Source organism: Procambarus clarkii, chromosome 24 (assembly GCF_040958095.1).
Source record: "Procambarus clarkii isolate CNS0578487 chromosome 24, FALCON_Pclarkii_2.0, whole genome shotgun sequence".
In the NCBI taxonomy this organism is placed as follows: Eukaryota; Metazoa; Arthropoda; class Malacostraca; order Decapoda; family Cambaridae; genus Procambarus; species Procambarus clarkii.
The window spans coordinates 23,583,567-23,604,222 of NC_091173.1; the positions used below are offsets into that span (position 1 = coordinate 23,583,567).

Consider the following 20,656-nt stretch of genomic DNA (forward strand, 5'->3'; position numbering starts at 1 on the left):
TTGGGACACTCGTGCTGCTTCCTTGTCTCTTCCTCCAGCGACTCTCTTGCGCCTGCGGTCCAGCCTTCGCCCGTTTCTGAGGGGCTAACGTGTCATGAGGTGGTTGCTCGAGAGTTTGTGTGGGAGCCTGAACTTTGCCATGGTAGTCCACCCGCCGGGTCGGGTGTGGCTTCGTCGGCTGTTCTGGTTCCTTTGGGGCCGGCCCTTCCGCCTCTCTCGCGATCGTTGGGTTCGACCTCCGGGGGCTTTGCGTCGGTTGCGACACATCGCCTCGTCGCCTTGTCGATTCCGGAGGGGGCCGTGGGTTGTTGATGCTTAGTTGGCCAGGCTGGGGGTGCATCATGTGTTGTGTCCGGTTGCGGCTCTCCGCCGTTATTTGCGTGCCACGGCTTCTGTTGCCAGGGGTGCGCTCTGGGTTGATCCAGTTTCTCTTCTTCAAATTTGCTGCTTTGGCGGCTGTCTTTGGCAACATGTCTTGGGTGGACATTCGGGCTCGGGGTTTTTGGATATCGAACAGGGTTTTGGCCGCTCGCTACCTGGTGAATGTTCCTGGGCCTCGTCGGGCCTGCGTTGCTTTGGGTCGGCGGTTGCAGCCAGTTGTCTCGCCTTCTCGTTGAGGAGTAAGGACGCCCCGCTGCCTGGGTAAGTCCCTGTTTTTTCCTTATCTTTGGGTAGTTAGCTCCGGAGATCCGAAGGGGCTCCCCCAGGAAACCAGCGTTGAATGTAATGAAGCACCATTTTCTGGGTGAGTCCCGGAGGCTCCCCGGCATCCCTCCCTTCCTCCGGTCGGCGGCGTTTTTTTCATTTTTGACAGCCAGCCTAAGAACTAATGGTTGGGTCGCCGACGGTGGGGTCTGGTGGTCCCCCCCTTCCCCCTCCCTGGGAAAGGGGGGGGGGGTTGCGCAGACGGCGGTGCGGCGACATGACGTCATGAGGGCTAATTTTTGTTTGCGGAGTTCTGTCCATCTGTTTGGTCTTCGCTCGCAATAGTTTACCAGAATAGGGGTTTGTTTTGAGGCGCCTACCTTTCTGGGTGCCTGTCCCGGTCGATGGCAAATATAGAATGCTCCCAATCATAAGGGGAGTCTCTATAGGCCATTGCTCCTCGTGCCTCTCTAGAAGGGGCCAGGTTCTGGTTCATGGTCCCCGGTAGGCAAGAACTCCATGCATTGACTGATGCCAGAAAGTTATACATACCCATTCAGCCTGGATAGCTGGATAGCTCCGGGGAGCCTCCAGGACTCGCCCAGAAAATGGCATTTCATTACATTCAACGCTGGTTTTTTAAATCATGGGCAACATTCCCAGGTGGGAGAGCTTCAGCACTGAGTGAGCCACCACGGCTGGCTCACGCAGCATGAGCTCACAGCACTGCTGTTCAGCTTGTGACCACAGCATCACTTAAAAATGTCAAAATATATAAGTACATACTATTATTTAGCGATGATAGTATTACAGAAGACCCTTGACTGTGATAAAAATGTTCAGGATTCTGATAATAGCAGGAATGTTTGAGAATTAGCGCTGTAGTGGGAGGAGTAATCTTGGTGGGGGAGGGAGGTAGCATTATCTGCTGACTCTGTGTGACCACTTTTTATTGTCTGGACTCACTATACCAGCTTAGTGGTTCGCTATGGTGAACAAAACATGCAGATACTTTTATATACCGTCTGTATATAATGAATAAAAGCAAAAAATAGTATGGTGGGAAGAGAAGGTTGGCGAGTCCGGTGAGGTGAGGTGGGGAGTGAGTCACAGCCAGTGGCGGGTTAGTTGGTGTGTGATGGTCACTCCTTGCAGCTGTTTGACTCAACATACCAATTTAGTGATTCCTTATGGTGAACACAAATGTAGATACTTGTATATAATGTGTATATATAGTGTAATGACAGCAAAAGGAGTGTTGAGAGAAGCCATTTTGGTGAGGGAGGTGGCAACATCTGCATGACTTGTCATCCTGGGTAAGGGTGGCTACTGTGCTCTTTGGACACTATACCTCCTTAGTTGAACAGTTATGGTCAACAAAACATGTAGATATTTATATATAATGTGTGTATATAGGGTAATAACACCACAACAGTATAATTGAAGGAGGAATGTTAATGCGTCTGGCCTTGAACCAGTGACGATTAGCATGAGTTGTGTGGTCACCTGTTACTTACTATCTGCCGTCACCATACAAACTTAGTGGCTCAGTATGGTGAACACAAATGTAGATACTTATATATAACGTGTACATATAGTGTAATACCAGCAAAAGGAGTGTTGGGTGAAGCAATTTTGGTGAGGGAGGTGGGGTCATCTTCCTGACTTGTCATGCTGTGTAAGGGTGGCCACTATGCTCTTTGTGCACTATGCCAGCTTAGATGAACAGTTATGGTGAACAGAACATGTAGATACTTATATGTAACATCTGTATATAGCGAATAAAAGCAAAAACAGTATGGTGGGAGGAGGAATTTGGTGAGTGAGGAATTTTTGAGGGAGGGAGTAATAGCGAGTGGCTGGCTGGCCACACCTTATTGCTTTTTGACTCGCATTATTAACTTAGTGGTTTGTTATGGTGAACAAAACATGCAGATACTTATTTATAACCTGTATATTTTATATATAGTGTAATAACTGACAAAGTATTTGTTTACTGTTTTATGAACATAATAATTGAATCAATAATATGCACACCATAATTTTGAGTACAGCGATGATTCACACATTTTCTGTGGAGAGAGCCCCTTTGGTTCCCCAAAGGGGCTCCATCTCTGTCCAGGTATCCATCTCTCCCTCCATCCCTCCCTCCATCCATCTCTCCATACCCTCCATCCCTCACTCCATCCATCCATCCATCCATCCCTCCATCCCTCTTCCCTCCTTCCATCCATCCATCCCTCCATCACTCCATCCTTCCATCTATCCATCCCTCCTTCCATTCCTCCACCCATCCATCCCTCCATCTCTCCATTCCTCCATCTGTCCATCCCTCCTTCCATTCCTCCACCCATCCATCCCTCCATCTCTCCATTCCTCCATCTGTCCATCCCTCCTTCTATCCCTCCCTCCCTCCATCCATCCCTCCATCTCTCTATTCCTCCATCCATCCCTCCCTCTATCCCTCCCTCCCATCCATCCATTCCTCCATTCCTCCATCCTACATTTGGAACCGAGATGGTGCACGGATGTTCTTTGATTGCGCAGATACAGTATGTCCAACAGCGTCACGGAATGAACACTTCAGCCTCATGACAAATCAAAACAATGTGCCGTGAATCTGTGACGTCACAGGGTACAAGGCACTAGAGTGATGGAGGCACTTAGTGATGGCACTAAGTTTCCACTACTGTTAGTGTTCAAATTAAGGTTGCAGTACAGTAATTTTAGTGTAAAATAGTTTTCATAAATTGTATTGTAGTACTCAACATACAGCAGAACTACTTATCAATACAGTGCTAATGGCATAATACAATACAGTACGTACTTACTGTACGGTATTCACAACTCCATGAGAATTCAAGATGGACATACTTCTAACAATAAGGTAAATAACAACTGTTACACAGTATTTTCTGTGGGGAGCCCCTACGGCTCCCTGGAGCTTATCGGGCTAATGTATGTTATATTAGACTGGGACATTAGCTAAGGAGTTCAGACCTACCAGGGACCAGCGCCAGAACCTGGCCCCTTCAGAGAGGTTTCAGGGAGCAATGGCCATGGAAACCCCCTTTTTGGTTGGGGTTTTCCTTATCTGCCATTGACCGGGGTTAGGCGCCCAGAAAGGTAGGCATAACAAAACAAACCCCACATGGTAAAAAACTAAAACAAAAAACCGAACAAAGAGGTAGAAACTCCCTACAATCACAAGGAAACAAGCAAACAAGCAAACATCACACTATACTGCCACGCCGATCGTCCGCGCAGCCCTCCCCGTCCCGAGAGGGGGAGGGGGGGGAGTCCCGGACCTACCACGCTGGCTGCCAAGCTTTAGTTCGTAAGTTAATGTCAACCGGGATAGACGCTTCTCTGGCCTCAGTTTCCTAGGCGGTGTTTGCCTTGTGTGGTGTTCACTGCCATGTGTTGTGTTGTGCGGTGGCCAATAGTGCCTCGTCAGTGCCGGGGCTGCATGCGCTTAGTGGCTGACTTCCCTAAGCGCCCTGTGAGTACTGCCCTTGTGTAACAGGGTTATCTTCCCTGGGGCGTTCGGGAACCGTTCCCGTAGAGGTTCTTGCTGCTCGGCATTTGCCTCGCCGTTGGGGCCAGCTGGGGTTTGGGGACCTTGTTTGGCCATGGGTAGAGATTGGTTTTGTGCTGGTTAGGGCATCAAGGTGTTGCACAGCCTGCCACCTAAGCGGCAACAGGTTCCTGTTGCCTCTGGAGATGGTGTACTTTTGCGGGGTTTTTCTTTTGTTTTTATTTTCATGCCTGGTGGCGGTCTGCCTAGTGTGGCTATAATTCCACTGGTAGTGTTTGGCGGCCCTCTGCTAGGCCAGCGTGATTGTACACGTCGCTGGGGTTTTCAGTGCTATCCTCTACCCTCTTGTTATGTTTGGGTTTCTTAACCAGTTAGCAACACCTTGCCTGGGCTTCCCGTAGCAGTCAGCCTACGGGTTCTGGAAACCCCTGTCTGGGCTCGGGGGACTATTGAATGTGTCTTCCGGGTTCCAACCCATCTTGTACGGGATCGTTGGTTGCTGTTCCCTTGTCTCCGGGTGACAGTCGCCACTTTTACCTCCGTCATGCTGCCTGTTGGGTCACTGACAACTTGACCCGGAGTCTTGCGAGAGATTCTCTGCTTGTTCTCAAGTACTCTCCTGATGTTATTACTGTTCAGGGTACAGGCGGCATCCGTGTTGCACGCTAGGTTAGGTTGCTGCAACATGCTAGGTTAGTTTCCCACTCGGATGCCCCGAGGCTGCCCCGTTTGGTTAGATGCTGTTCGCCCCTTTCCCTCCCTGTTCCCGGCTCCGGACTGTCTGTGGGTTTTGGGGTCGGGGCGGGGTTTAGTTGGGGCCGAGACTTGGGCATTTTTCGGGGGCTGCTCTGTTCGCGTTGGGGGACGGAGGTTTACGAGCCGGTTCCTCCTGCCAAGGCTTCTGGGTCTTACCAGCGGCCCTTTCTTGCTGCCTTTCCCATGGACTCTTGCTTTTCCTTAAGGGCGGAGTGCTTGGAGGTCGGCTCACCCCAGGGGCCTCTGTTGTTGGTTCCCGGGGCTGTGGGGGATGCCTGCTAGCAGTTCTGGGGCGGTTTGCCTCTGCCTGGGTTCTCTGCTTTTGGGCGGCGTTTTTCGCCCATCCAGTTTGCTTGCTTCCCACTTTTGCTGGCGTGTTTTTGTATCTTTATCGTCAGTCACAACCTCTGCTGGCGGCCATTTTTGTCTGCCGGTTTCCCGGCATGGCCACCAGGGCGGTGTTCCGGTTTGTTTACATGCGACTGGGTGTGCGAGTGAGCTTCTTGGGTGAGTTTTCACCTTTTTTCAGGGTTTTTTATTCTCCTGTTGTCATTTCTTTGCTTTTCTGGTGTTTGCTGCCCGTTGCCTGTTCCTCTGGGAACGTTTGGGTGTTGATTTTACACCGGGTTTTCCATTTTGTCTGTTTTGGATCTGGGCCTTTGGATTTGGGCTCAGTGTCCCCAGGCTGTTATGCTTGCTCCCACACTTTGTCCCTCGGTTTTCGGTCTGTTATGACCGTTTTCCCAGGGGGTTCTGTCTGTGGGCTGTGCTTTGCCCTTCTGTTGTGTTCTCCGCCGACAAATGTGGTGGTTTGGGCTCCCCCTGGTTCGATTCTGGGTTTCTTTGGGTTCTTTGGTTTCCTTCTGGAGATTTCTTCCTATCAGGCCCCCTTTGTGGGTTCAGGGGGCTTTGTTTCCTCGTGTGACCCGGTTCTGCCTTCTGGAGTTCCAGGGTCTTCCTGGCTTGCAAACTGATCTCCTTGGATCTTGGGACATGTTGTGGTCATGCTGGAACTTTGAGGTTTTGTTGTCGAGGTGGGCCTTTTGATGCAGTTTTGTGCCTTCTTTGCCTGGCCGGCGTGGTGATCTCTGCCCACTGGTCAGTGACTTGTACTTTTCTTTCAAAATGTATGTGTGTGTGTACGCACGTACGTGTGTACACTGTGTGTGTGCACATGTGTATACACACGTGTGTGTAACATACCTTGTGTGTATGTGTATATACATAATGTGTATATGTGTGTGTGTACTTTTTCTTTCGGAAGGGGTTCTGTTCCCTTCTCTGTTGACGGGGCACTGGGGGAGCAGCTTGCTCTGTTGACTCTCGCATGGTCCCGCTGTTGGTGGGCGCTTTTGGTTGTCTTCCGGCCTCTGGTGGCATCGGTGGACGGCTTCTTCCCCTTTGGGGGGGTTCAGAGCTGGCGGGGTGGGCTTCTTCCCCTGCGCTTCATCATGTAATCTTTGTGGGTGCGTTGGACATGGTCGATCCGCCCCATCCTTCTGGGGTTCCCGTCTGCTCTTTGCAGTCATGGGCCTTTTGCATTTGCGGTTCTTCTGGACTTCTTCAGTCTGCGCCCTGGATTCTATACTCTCTTCGGAGGACTGTTGTCTCCTGTCTGGCTTCTGTTGGGGCCAGGTGCCTGGATGGTGGCCCTGGACCACCAGGTCACTTCTTGGCACGTTCCTATCCAGTTTTCTGGGACTGGCACAGTGGTGGTGTGGCTTCAGGGTTGCGGCTTTTGTTGCCTTCCCTATTTTGTAATTGGCACATGGTGGATTTTTTTTTTTTTGCATCTCTACCGGATCTTAGTGCCCTTTCTGAGTCTGCTTGAGATTCGGTGTCTGGCCTACCTCGACGACTGGCTGGTGTGGGCTCCCAGTCAGTCCGCTTGTCTGCTCGCCAGGGGTGTGGTTCTTTCCAGATCGCCGGGTTTGGTTTCTTGGTGATCTGGAGGACATTCCATCTGTTTCCGTCCCGGGTTCGGACCTGGGCCTTGTTTAGGGCTATTGGGCCACTCATTGTCTTTCCCTCCAGAAGTGTTACTGCGGCTGTGGTCCTGCCTTCGGCTGTACATGAGGGGGGTCCCGGGTTGCTCAGCGGTTGCTTGAGCAGTTGTGCAGGAGTCTGAACTTCGACGTGCTGGCCCTGCCCGCAGGGTCGGGTTTGGCTTCGGCATCTGTTTTGTTCCTTCGGAGACTCCCCTTCCTCCTCTTGCATTCGTTGGGTTCGTTCCTCTGACGATCTTGTGTTAGTGCTGCGTCACCAGCTTCCTCTTTGGGGTTTTCGGGGTTCCGTGCCTTGGCACCTCCCCGAGCCTTCGCTCGATGTGTTCACGGATGGGTCATCTCTCGGCTGGGGCTTTGTGACCAGTGCTCACCAGATTGGCCGGGGATGGTGGAGTCTGTCCGTCCGTCGGGCTCACTGCACGGTTCGGGAGTTTGTGGCTGTCTGATTTACGCTTCGGAGGGTTTGGGTCACTCGCTGCTCTACCATTCAGCTCCATTCGGACTGTTCTCTAGCGGTTCTTGCCGGAACCACAGGGTTTCTCTTAGGTGTTGACCTTTGGGGTTGGTTCCGTAGTGGCTCGTTTGCTGGATCCTCGGTGTTTGGCTAAGCGTGAGGTTCATGTCCGGGGTGTGTCCTGCGTCCTGGCGGACAGCTGTCTCAGTTCATTCCTCTGTTCGCGGATTGGCCAGTCGTCGCCGACTCATTTTGTTGGCTCTGTTGGACGTATGGACTTCGGGCCGTGGACGTCTTCGAGTCGGCATGGTCTAGGCGTCGCCCATTTTATGTGGCGCCCTTACCCACCTGCTAGGCATTCACAGTGGATGCTTTTCGGCAGGACTGGTCGAGGTGGGGGTACCTGTTCCTCTTCTCCCGGTCCAGCTGTTGCCTTGGGTTCTGGCTTGGTTGCAGCCCATTCCCACGAGAGCAGTCCTTATGGTTCCTTGGTGGCCGACACAGCCTTACTTTCAGACGCTGCTTGATAGGTGTCTAAACCCGGGGCATTTTCCCGCGGCTCCGCCTCTTTCGGCAGGTCGAATCGGTCCTGTACATGACTGGTTCAGCCGTCTCCTTGGCTCTTCGCGTCTGGTATTTTGACGCGGGTATCACCATCTCTGTGGTGTTCAGGTGGCTTTGTTGACAGTGTCCCACCTGCGAGCTTGGTCTTGGCGACAGTATGACGTTTCGTACGCTTTCTCGTGTTTTGTTTCACCTCCGGCCTGCTCATGCATCGCCTGAGCTGTCCTGGTCCTAGATCAGGGTACCATCTTATCTTCTCCTCAGTTTGTGGTAGCCCCTTCGGTTCAGGTTTCTGCTCTTTGGTACTGGTGGTAGATTTGTACGTGTGCAGCCTTTCTCCGTTCTGGCGACCGTCGAGACGGCTGCTTTCCGGAGGGGTTCTTGGGTTATTGATGCTTGATTGGTTTGGCTGGGGTTGCATCCTGTGTTGTCCAGTTGTGCTTTTTGCCATTGCCTGCATACCGTGTCTGGAGATGCGCTGTGGTTGATCCGGTTCCCCTCCTTCCCTGTTTTCAGGGGTCGGGTCTCCCAGGTCGTCTGCAGAGTTTTTCAGTCTTCCAGCCTGCGGTCTGTCTTTGCGCCCGTGCTGTTCAGACGTTTGTGGCTTTTGCTGCTGTGTTGGCGACGTCTAGGGCTCATTTCGAGCGCAGGGATTTGAGGGTCGCACAGGTTCTTGGCCGCCCATTCTTTATGCGCGTCTGCTTCTGTGCGTTCTTGTTGCCTTGGGTCGCAGGTTGCAACCTGTTGTCTCGGATTCGTGTTGCAGAGTTTGTGGTGGTCGCCTCCCGGGTTACCCCTTGCTTTTCCTTCTCTTTGGGTATGAAGCTCCAGGGAGCCGTAGGGGCTCCCCACAGAAAACCAGCATTGAATGTAATGAAACGCCATTTTCTGGGTGACCCTGGAGGCTCCCTAGCAACCCTCCCTCCCACCGGTCAGCGGTTTTTCCGCGTTGGTTGAAGCTTAGCTTCTGAACTGAAGCTTGGCAGCCAGTGCGGTAGGTCCGGGGCTCCTCCCTCCCTCTCTCGGGGCGGGGAGGGCTGCGCGGACGATTGGCGCGGCAGTAAAGTGTGATGTTTGCTTGTTTGCTTGTGATTGTAGGGAGTTTCTACCTCTCTGTTCGTTTTTTTTGTTTTAGTTTTTTTACCATGTGGGGTTTGTTTTGTTATGCCTACCTTTCTGGGTGCCTAACCCCGGTCGATGGCAGATAAGGAAAACTCCAACCAAAAAGGGGTTTTGCAGGGCCATTGCTCCCCTCTCTAAAGGGGCCAGGTTCTGGCGCTGGTCCCTGGTAGGTCTGAACTCCTTAGGTAATGTTCCGGTCTAATATAACATACATTAGCCCGATAAGCTCCAGGGAGCCTCTGGGGCTCACCCAGAAAATGCCGTTTCATTACATTCAACGCTGGTTTTTTAGTAGAGAAGTAATATATAGGTACAGTATGTAATATGATAATGCATTTTTATTGTGTACAAGAAAAAAAAAAGACACTGACACAAACACCTCCTGAAGGTCACCTCTTGCAACGAATCCAACGCTCCAACGCACCGGGGTTGGTCCCATATAGTGCATTGAATGGAGGTTGTTTTATTTTACTGTTTTATTTTAAGTCAGTAATTTCTTTAATTTTAGATTTCTATGACAACATGCACCATTTAAAGATAGTGTTGCTGTTGCACCTACTGAATTCAGATGAAAATGTGCACTTTGATTCAAATGCAGATAATGATATGCTTAATTAACAGCAAGAGGTTAACATGAATGTTTTGTATTGCAGATAGCATGGTATTTTGATCCCCAGATGCTTCATGTCATGAATCTCAACTATGCTTCAGATATGACGATCCTCTTTCAGCGTCTCTCTGTAATAGTAACAGACCTGGTGTATGCATATGGCTGTAAGATGTAAGTTATAAAATACCTTTATGTATGTGAATAGTATACACTGCAGTATGCAGAAATAGCTACATGGATCCAATAATTACAAATGCTTTCCTCAATAAAAAGTGTTCCCCCATTATTTTAATACCAAATTATTATATCCTCATCCATGTGGTTATTCTTTCATAATTTAATATTTTATGTCTGGTTTTATTGCATGTATTTTTTTACTGCAGTGTAGCGTAAAAAATTAAACTAACGTTCACGTTTTGATCCAGGTAACAAAAAAAACTTATATATGAAATATACACAGTTATACTTGCAATTCTATTCTAAACTCTCATCATAAGCCATGTCGAGAACATCACAGTGATGATGTCAGAAGGAAGACACCCACAGAGAGCAGAGCTCTCAATGGAAGATAAAGTCACCTCCTCAGCTAAGTAACCTGATAGCAACAAAGATTTTGGGATGCCAAAATAAGCGTTCTAAAACCATACTGGTATAACTAACTGGTAATACCAAATATCCAAAAGACAACAGTACTCAAGATAAGTATGCTATGAATCCCCTGCAACTACTGAAGACCCTAATGATTGAAATCATATAAACCCAATTAAAAAAAAAAAATCTTGAAAAAAGTACATACCATCTAAGCTCACTTATTCAGATTATATGGGAAGGACTGCCCCTGCTGGATAAGCCAGGCATGCAGCTAAGCAGAAGTTTTACCGGGAAAGTCCAAAAAGTAAACATATTCGCAATTTTTTGTACTACAACCAACATATGGTAATTTGAATTTCCACACACAATACCATTACAAAATATACCAGTGCTCTGCTGTAATTTAAAACAAAAACTTCAGCTTACCTTGTTGTAGTTCATCTTCTTAACCCTTTAACTGCGCAAAGCACCTGCAGGCCCAGGCTTAGGGTGCGCAACGCGCCCCCGGGTGTTTTTATTTTTCACGTTCCATTCAAAACTCCCGCGGCTACATGGGGTTCACATCAGCTTCCTCAGGGGTCTTGTAAACAGACGCCATCTTAAAAAAAAATCATGGTCCACATTGCCGGGTGTGGGAGCCTCAGTAGTGAGTGAGCAACCAAGGCTGGCGCTCGCAGCATGAGCGCACAGCACTGCTGTTCAGCGTGTGACCACAGCATTGCCTAATATTGTCAAAATATATATATAATCTGTTTTATTTAGCCATGATAGTATTATAGAAGAGCCCGAGTGTGATAATGACTGGGTACAATGTTCAAATATCAGTGATTCAATGCTGTTCACGATGTTCACAGCATTAGCCACAACACCACAGCATTATTTCGACCATCTAGGAATCTTCAAACGACTTTTTAGGTTCCTTTTCAAAATAAACTTGTGGTAAATTATTCATTTTCACGTATTAGTGACCAGGATTGTAGCTATAATGAGTGTTGTGCGTAGGAAGGAGAAATTTTGGTGAGGAAGGGAGGAAGGGAGAGAATTGAGGTAGCCTCACTGTGTGGCAGTAACTCTTGTTTTGCTCACCATACTAGCTTCGTAGTTTGCTATGGGGAACACACATGTACATGGGTATATACAGTGTGTGTGGAATAGTGTAATAACAGCACCAGGAGTATGTTGTGAGGAGCTATTTTGGTGAGGGAGGTGACGTCGTAATCGTGGCGTCGTCTGCTGTGTGATTTGTCATGCAGTGTATGGTGGCCACTGTACTGTTTGGTCACAATACCGGCTTTCTTGCATAGTTCTGGTAAATAAAACATGTAGATAGGTATATATAACATGTGTAAATTGTGTAATAAATACAATAACAGTATGGTGGGAGGAGCAATGTTGGCGAGTAAGATGTTGGAGTGAGGGAGGGCTGGCTGGGTGTGGCTGCTCACACTCGCGGTGTTCTGAGTGTGTTGATGGTGAATGTATATAGTGTGTGGCAGTGTAGAGTGTGTACATATGTTGTAAATATACATAAATGAACATGAAACATTGGTGTGAATAACTGTATGATTTGGAGGAGCAATGTTGGCGAATACAATGTTGGAGGAGTGAGGGAGGGCTGGCTGGGTGTGGCTGCTCACACTCGCGGTGTTCTGAATGTGTTGATGGTGAATGTATATAGTGTGTGACAGTGTATAGTCTGTAAATAGATTGTATATATACATAAATTAGCATGATACATGGTAAATATGTGCAACATATGTGTACACAAGTGTCATGCACATAACACAGTGTCTTCGGACAGTCATTATACATAGGATTAGCATGTAAAAACAAATAAAATGTATTTGGAACTGTGCGCAAAAAATGTGCAAAAATATATTCGCGGCAACTCGCGTGCCCTGCCCCGGGCACCTCACCAGCCCCGGGTGCATACTGCTCTGGCGCACGGGGAATTATGACGTCACGGCCCACCTTTCGGACCCCATAGCAGCCAAAGTAAGTACAATTTCGAACTTGCGTTGCTATACCCATATACAGGGAGGGGTTTTTGACACTTTCCGAGGAAAAAATAATTTTTTCCCAAGGTTTCATTTCCTGCGCACTGGGGGGATGTCATATTTATAGGCCGCGCAGTTAAAGGGTTAAAGAAGATGAACAATCTTTAACCCTTAAACTGCGCAAAACTGCATATGAAGTTTTGAGTAACTGACTCAAAAGTGTGCATCACTGCATATGCAGTTTTGGAATACTACACAAGATTTAAATGGCCTGCAGATACATGAGGTTCACATCACCTTCCTCAGGGCTCTTGTAAACACACCCCATTTTTTTTTTTTATATCTTAGGCAACATTCCCGGGTGTGAGAGCCTCAGTACTGAGTAAGCCACCAAGGCTGGTGCATGCAGCATGAGCTCACAGTACTGCTATTCAGCTTGTGACCACAACATCGCCTAAAAATGTAAAAAATATATGTAACTGGTATTATTTAGCGACGATAGTATTACAGAAGACCCCTGACTGTTGTTGTGATAATTTGCACTGTGCTGTGGGAGGAGTAATGTTGAGGGTGGGAGGGCTGTAGTGTCGTCTGTTGAATCTGTGTAGCCACCTGTTGCTGTCTGCACTTACTATACCAGCTTATTGGTTCGCTATGGTGAACAATACATGTACAGTGTGTCCTCACTTGAACGAACTATATGGGGCGAAGCTGATTCGTTCCAGTGCGGAATTCGTTCCATCCGTCCGGCCCCAACAACCTTCTTATTTTTTTTTTAAACATATGCCAGGACACATTAGTTTGTTTCTGTGTTGTGTGGTGCTTCATTATAATATCTTTCATGCTCTTTTGGTGTCAATAATAATCTGAGATGCGAGAATCACCATCCCCCACCCCACTCACACCATCCTCCACACCACCCACACCATCCTCCACACCACCCACACCATCCTCCACCCCACTCACACCATCCTCCACACCACCTACACCATCCTCCACACCACCCACACCATCCTCCACACCTCCCACACCATCCTCCACACCATCCCCCACACCATCCCCCACACCACCTACCACACCATCCCCCCACACCACCTACCACACCATCCCCCCACACCACCTACCACACCATCCCCCCACACCACCCCCCATACCACCCCCCATACCACCCACACCACCCCCCACACCACCCTCCACACCACCCACCACACCATCCCCCCACAACACCCACACCACCCCCCACACCACCCCCCACACCACCCACCACACCATCCCCCCACAACACCCACACCACCCCCCACACACCACCTCCCACACCATCCCCCACACCATCCCCCACACCATCCCCCCACACCACCCTCCACACCATCCCCCACACCACACCATTCCCCTACACCACCCCCCACAACAGCCACACCACCCCCCACAACACCCACACCACCCCCCACAACACCCACACCACCCACACCACCCCCCACAACACCCACACCACCCCCCACAACACCCACACCATCCCCCACACCACCCCCCACACACCACCCCCCACACCACCCCCCACACACCACCCCCCACACCATCCCCCACACCATCCCCCACACCATCCCCCACACCACACCATCCCCCCACAACACCCATACCACCCCCCACAACACCCCCCACACCATCCCCCACACCACCCCCACACCATCCCCCCACAACACCCACACCATCCCCCACACCACCCCCCACACACCACCCCCCACACCATCCCCCACACCATCCCCCACACCACACCATCCCCCCACAACACCCGTACCACCCCCCACAACACCCCCCACACCATCCCCCACACCACCCCCCCACCATCCCCCCACACCATCCCCCCACACCATCCCCCCACACCACCCACACCACCCCCCACACACCACCCCCCACACTATCCCCCACACCATCCCCCACACCACACCATCCCCCCACAACACCCATACCACCCCCCACAACACCCCCCCACACCATCCCCCACACCACCCCCCCACCATCCCCCCACAACACCCACACCATCCACCCACACCATCCATGGGGTGTATTGAAGCAGCAGGCTTGGAAGCGTCTCAACAAAAAAAATGATGGGTTGACAGGTCTCCTCTCACACCTCCAGGACGCCCCCCCCCCCCACCCCCCAGGTACCCGGCCATACACACCACAATGCCAAGTCAGCTGTTGTTTTCTACAGGAAACAATAAAACATGTTAATGATTAATAATGTATATTAATAAACGAAAATTAACATATTTTGGCATAAATATTTTACAGCTAAGATTGAGATTTATAATAGAGAATGAATGAGAGGTTTGGCAGCCATGCGTGGTCAGCAACCTTCTCTCTCCACTTCCACCTCCCCTGACACCACCTTCCACCACTGACCCCACCTGCCTCCCCTGACATCACCTGCCTCCCCTGACACCACCTTCCACCACTGACCCCACCTGCCTCCCCTGACCCCACCTGCCTCCTTCCACCACCTGCCTCCCCTGACAACACCTTCCACCACTGACCCCACCTGCCTCCTTCCACCACCTGCCTCCCCTGACAACACCTTCCACCACTGACCCCACCTGCCTCCTTCCACCACCTGCCTCCCCTGACAACACCTTCCACCACTGACCTCACCTGCCTCTTTCCACCACCTGCCTCCCCTGACCCCACCTGCCTCTTACCACCACCTGCCTCCCCTGACCCCACCTGCCTCCTTCCACCACCTGCCTCCCCTGACAACACCTTCCACCACTGACCCCACCTGCCTCTTTCCACCACCTGCCTCCCCTGACCCCACCTGCCTCCCCTGACACCGCCGGCCTCCCCTGACCTCACCTGCCTCCCCTGACTCCACCTGCCTCCCCTGACACCGCCTGCCTCCCCTGACACCGCCTGCCTCCCCTGACACCGCCTGCCTCCCCTGACACCGCCTGCCTCCCCTGACACCGCCTGCCTCCCCTGACACCGCCTGCCTCCCCTGACACCGCCTGACACTGCCTGCCTCCCCTGACACCACTTGCCTCCCCTGACCCCTCCTGCCTCCCCTGACACCACCACAAATGATGCCAGCCACCTCACCAAGGCCTAACGTTCACACGACCTGTGCTTGTTTTATTGGCCTACTCAAAATTTATTCTAAATAGATATTAGTACAGTACGTAGGCTGTTAGAGGAGGGAGGGAGGGATCCAGGAAACAAACCCCCCCTTCCACCCCCACCCCCCAATCGCTCAGGGAGCGACCGGCCGGCCACACAATGCCAGCTGTTATCTACACCCCAATTGTATTAAAAATTCTGTGAAAAGGAAATGTGTTCAAACTGTTTAAAATATGTACTGTATATATCACAATTTTCACCATTATTATTGCTCCAATATAACATTTTTCTAATAAAAAGGCTATTTTCAGTATAGATAATGCGATAATTGTCATTAAATTGACTCTTGGCATCTGACGACGAGAGGAGAGTGAGGTAGTAGGTGGTCTCTGTGGTCAGGTGCAGGAAGGAGGGTGGGGGGTGGGGGAGCATGGAGGCGCCAGTCACGTGTTGTCTCTTCTGACACCACTTGCCTCCTGACAACAACTCTCTCACCAATGCCCCCCCTGACACCATTTTATCACCATTTCAGCTGGTTGTCAGCTGCCTGGCTGACAACCTGCCTCCCACGAGAATACCTAACTTACACCACCTGCCCCCTAACAAAAAACCATAACTACTGACACCACTTGCCTCCTGGCAACAACTCTCTTACCAATGCCCCCCTGACACCATTTTATCACCATTTTTATCACCATTTCTCCCTAGAAACAATGGGTAAGGATAATAAAACACTACATAACTGTTTACACTCTGGCGAATCATAGTAGATGACAGCCAGCTCCGACGCTCGGCCTCGGTGACTGCTTGGACGAACATTCCTCGCTTAATCGAACATTTGTATGTTCCACTGAACATTTGGTACCGAATTCAATTTGTTCGGCTCTTCCGGGAATTCGATAGAGCGGGGTTCGTTAGACTGAGGAAGCACTGTATATACTTATATATTATGTGTGTATATAGTGTAATAACACCACAGAGTATACTTGAAGGAGGAATGTTAGTGCATCTGGCCTTGAACCAGTGAGGGAGGCATATAGTGTAATACCAGCAAAAGGAGTGTTGGGTGAAGCCATTTTGTTGGAGGTGAAGTCATCTTCCTGACTTGTCATGCTGTGTAAGGGTGGCCACTATGCTCTTTGTGCACTATGCCAGCTTAGATGAAGTTATGGTGAACAAAGCATGTAGATACTTATCTATAACATCTGTATATATTGAATAAAAGCAAAAACAGTATGGTGGAAGGAGGATGTTGGTGAGTGAGGAGTTTTTGAGGGAGGGAGTGGTGGCGAGTGGCTGGCTGGTGTATGGCAGCCACTTCTCATTGCTTTTTTTCATTCATTGTGGTAGGCTAGTGGTGCTAGATTCGGGGCAGGCGCAGCCTTCGGATCCGTCTTTTTCTGGTCGGCGCTGGGATTGCCCTGTCCGCCACTCAGGTTCTCGTAAGGTGCGTCGGCACTTTTGCGGTTTTTCCCATTGATGGGGCGATGGAGTGAGGCTCGCCCCGTTTGCTCACGCCTGGTCCTATGATTTGTGTTTTTTTCGGGTCTTTTCGTGTGGCCTGTGGTGGTGTTGGGTGGCCCCCTCCTTCTTCTGGGGGTTTGGGGCTGACGGGGCAGGCCTCTTCTCTGGCGCTCTGTCAGGTCATCTTGGAGTGGGTTCGCTTGGGCGTGGTCGAAACGACCACGTCCCTCAGGTGGGTTTCCCGCCTGTTTCCAGTCCAAAAACGGCACTGCACGGACCTCTGGTTCATTCTAGACTTGTCCCGTCTGATTCCGTGGGTTTATTGCCTCTCCTTCAGGATGACTACTCTGTCCCAGGTTCGTCTTCTGTTGGAGCCGGGCGCTTGGATGGTGTCCCTGGACGTCAAGGATGCATATTGGCACGTCACGGATCATCCAAGGTTCAGGGACTGACTCGGTTTTGCTGTGGGCATCAAGGTTACCACTTTTGTTGTCTTCCCTTTGGGTTGAATCTGGCACCTCGCGGTTTCACATGCCCTACTCGGGTCGTGGTGGCCCGTATTCGTTTGTTAGGTGTTCGGGTTCTGGCCTACCTCGACGACTGGCTGGTTTGGGCTCCCAGCCAGTTCACATGTCTGCTCGCCAGGGATTTGGTTCTTTCCCAGCTCACCGGGTTCAGGTTCCTGGTGAACTGGAGGAAGTCCCATCTGGTTCCCTCTCATGTTCGGTGTCTGGTTTTGGACGCTCATATCGCTTCCTTGTCTCTTCCTCTGGTGGCTCTGCTCCGTCTGCGTTCTCGTCTTCGTTTGTTCCTGAGGGTCTCCCGGGTCACTGGGTGGTTGCTTGAGAGTTTGTCCCGGAGCCTGAACTTTGCCATGATGGTCTACTCGCCGGGTCAGGTGTGACTTCGTCGGCTGTTCTGGTTTCTTCAGGGACGGCCCTTCCGCCTCTCTCGCGATCATTGAGTTTGGCCTCCGGGGGCTTGCAGGGTTATTAAGTGTAGCCAGCCTGCGGTTTATTCCCGTGCCCACGACGTGCGTAAGTTTGCTGCTTTGGCTGCCGTCTTTGGCAACACGTCCTGGGTTGACATTCAGGTGCGGGGTTTTTGGAGGTCAAGCAGGGTCCTGGCTGCTCACTACCTGGTGAATGTTCCGGGGCCAGGTAGGGCCGGCATTGCCCTGGATCAGCGTTTGCAGCCAGTTGTCTCCACTTCGTGTTGAGAAGTGAGGACGCATAGCCTCCCGGTTAAGACCCTGTTTTTTCCTTATCTTTGGGTAGTTAGCTCCAGGGAGCCAATGGAGCTCCCCCCAGAAAATCAGCGTTGAATGTAATGAAACGCCATTTTCTGGGTGAGTTCCAGAGGTTCCCTGGCATCCCTCCATCCCTCTGGTCGGCGGTGTTTTTCGCGCATTTTGACATCCAGCCTAAGAACTGTGGGTTGGGTCACCGGTGGATGGGTCTGGGGCTCCCCCCTTCTGGTAAGGGGGGGGGGGTGCGCCGACAGCGGTGCTGCGACATGATGACGTCATGCTAGTTTGCTAATTTTCATTTGGGGAGTTCTGTCCACCTGTTCGGCCTTCAGTTGCAATAATTTTACCAGAATAGGGGTTTGTTTTGGGGCGCCTCCCTTTCTGGGTGCCTGTCCCGGTCGATGGCAGACATAGAATGCTCCAAATCACAGGGGGTCTCTATAGGCCACTGCTCCTCGTGCCTCTCTAGAGGTTATCTTGAGTTATCTTCTTCTTGAGAAGATAACTCAAGATAACCTCTAGATAAGATAAAGAGGGGGCCAGGTTCTGGCTTGTGGTCCCCAGTAGGCAAGAACTCCATGCATTGACTGATGCCAGAAATATATACATATCCATTCAGCCTGGATAGCTCTGGGAAGCCTCCGGGACTCGCCCAGAAAATGACGTTTTCATTACATTCAACGCTGGTTTTTTTTTCCCAGACTTCCACGCCCTATTGTGGCCAAAATATGCCACTTACGATTGTTTTATTTTTTCCCATGATCAGGGAACACAAATAAACACTTTTATAAGACAAAATATTTTGTTATGTTTTGCTGTACCTGTGGGTGTTGAAAGCCAAATAGCCCAGAGCAGCTTAGGGGTTAAGAGATAAAGTACACTATCTTCAAGTCAATAATTCTTGAAAATTTACAAAACCTTACTTGACACAACACTAAAATTACTATACAGTACCTGAGCTTGGCAAGGTCAGTTTTGACTGCCAGATTGCCAGCTCTTTTTTGTTAACATTTTGTGCACAATAACACCATGATCACATTTGTTGAGAAAGTTTGCAAAATCTGTGTAAATTACATCAGCATTTTGCTTGTCTTCCATGCCATTTAAGGCAATGACATAGTGGTCTAGCAATTGTGAGTGGCAAAAGTTCCCTGTCCTGAAACCATGTTGCCCATTAGTTAACAACGAGATGGATAGTGAGGGGACTAGATGGTGTAGGGGACTGGGTAGATGGATGGTATAGGGGACTGGATGGATGGATGGTGTAGGGGACTGGGTAGATGGATGGTATAGGGGACTGGATGGATGGATGGTGTAGGGGACTGGGTAGATGGATGGTATAGGAGACTGGATGGATGGATGGTGTAGGGGACTGGATGGATGGATGGATGATGTAGGGGACTGGGTAGATGGATGGTATAGGGGACTGGATGGATGGATGGTGTAGGAGACTGGGTGGATGGATGGTGTAGGGGACTGGGTAGATGGATGGTGAGGGGACTAGATGGATGGATGGTGTAGGGGACTGGGTAGATGGATGGTATCTTCTTGAGGTTATCTTGAGATGATTTCGGGGCTTTTTAGTTTCCCCGCGGCCCGGTCCTTGACCAGGCCTCCACCCCCAGGAAGCAGCCCGTGACAGCTGACTAACACCCAGGTACCTATTTTACTGCTAGGTAACAGGGGCATAGGGTGAAAGAAACTCTGCCCGTTGTTTCTCGCCGGCGCCTGGAATCGAACCCAGGACCACAGGATCACAAGTCCAGCATGCTGTCTGCTCGGTCGACCGGCTCCCTTGGCGACCATGGACAGAAGTATCGATGGACTTCTGCGGACCGCTACCCACTGGAGATTACTTGATGGTAGTCATTGATGATCACTTACATTATCCAGAAGTAGAAATCATCACTTCCACATCTGCAAAGGCTGTCATCCCGAAACTCGACAAGATCTTTTCAAACTTTGGCATTCCTGAAGTTGTCACGACGGACAATGGACCGCCATTCAATGGACAAGACTTCGTCAACTTTGCTGAGCATATTGGATTCAAACACCGCCGTGTGATGCCACTACATCCTAGAGCAAATGGAGAAGTTGAGAGATTCATGCAACCTCTCATGAAAGCGGTACGCTGTGCTCATGTCGAAGGACGATCCTGGAAACAAGCTTTGTATGCTTTTCTCAGGAACTACCGTGCAACACCATATGGAACACTGGGCAAGTCGCCTGGCGAACTTTTATTTGGACGTCCTATGAGGATTGCACTACCTGTTATGCCAGCCGAGGTAACGGATAAACGTCTCACTCAGAAGGATGCACTAGCCAAGGGCAAAACGAAAATTGCTCATGATCAACGTGCGAAGGAACAATTCATGAAGGTTGTAGACACTGTTCTAGTTAAAAAGAAAAAAGAGGGAAAGCTAGATATGCCGTATGATACAAAACCATATAAAGTGATTAGTGTAAAAGGAACTATGGTAACAGTGAGTAATAGAGATCATAGTATAACACGTAATATGGCCTATTTCAAAGTGATTCCAACTAGTGTA

The 20,656-nt window shown here is 50.3% G+C and overlaps 1 protein-coding gene across 3 annotated transcripts in view; it reads left to right on the forward strand.

Moving 5' to 3' along the window:
* The window catches only part of xit (ALG6/ALG8 family glucosyltransferase xit), a 315,565-nt gene that overhangs the window by 80,106 nt on the left and 214,803 nt on the right, over positions 1–20,656 (forward strand). For all 3 annotated transcript variants that reach the window (XM_069330751.1, XM_069330752.1, XM_069330753.1), the window contains one exon: positions 9,739–9,866. In XM_069330751.1, the coding sequence (XP_069186852.1) occupies positions 9,739–9,866 (128 nt within the window). The remainder of the gene's footprint in view (positions 1–9,738; positions 9,867–20,656) is intronic.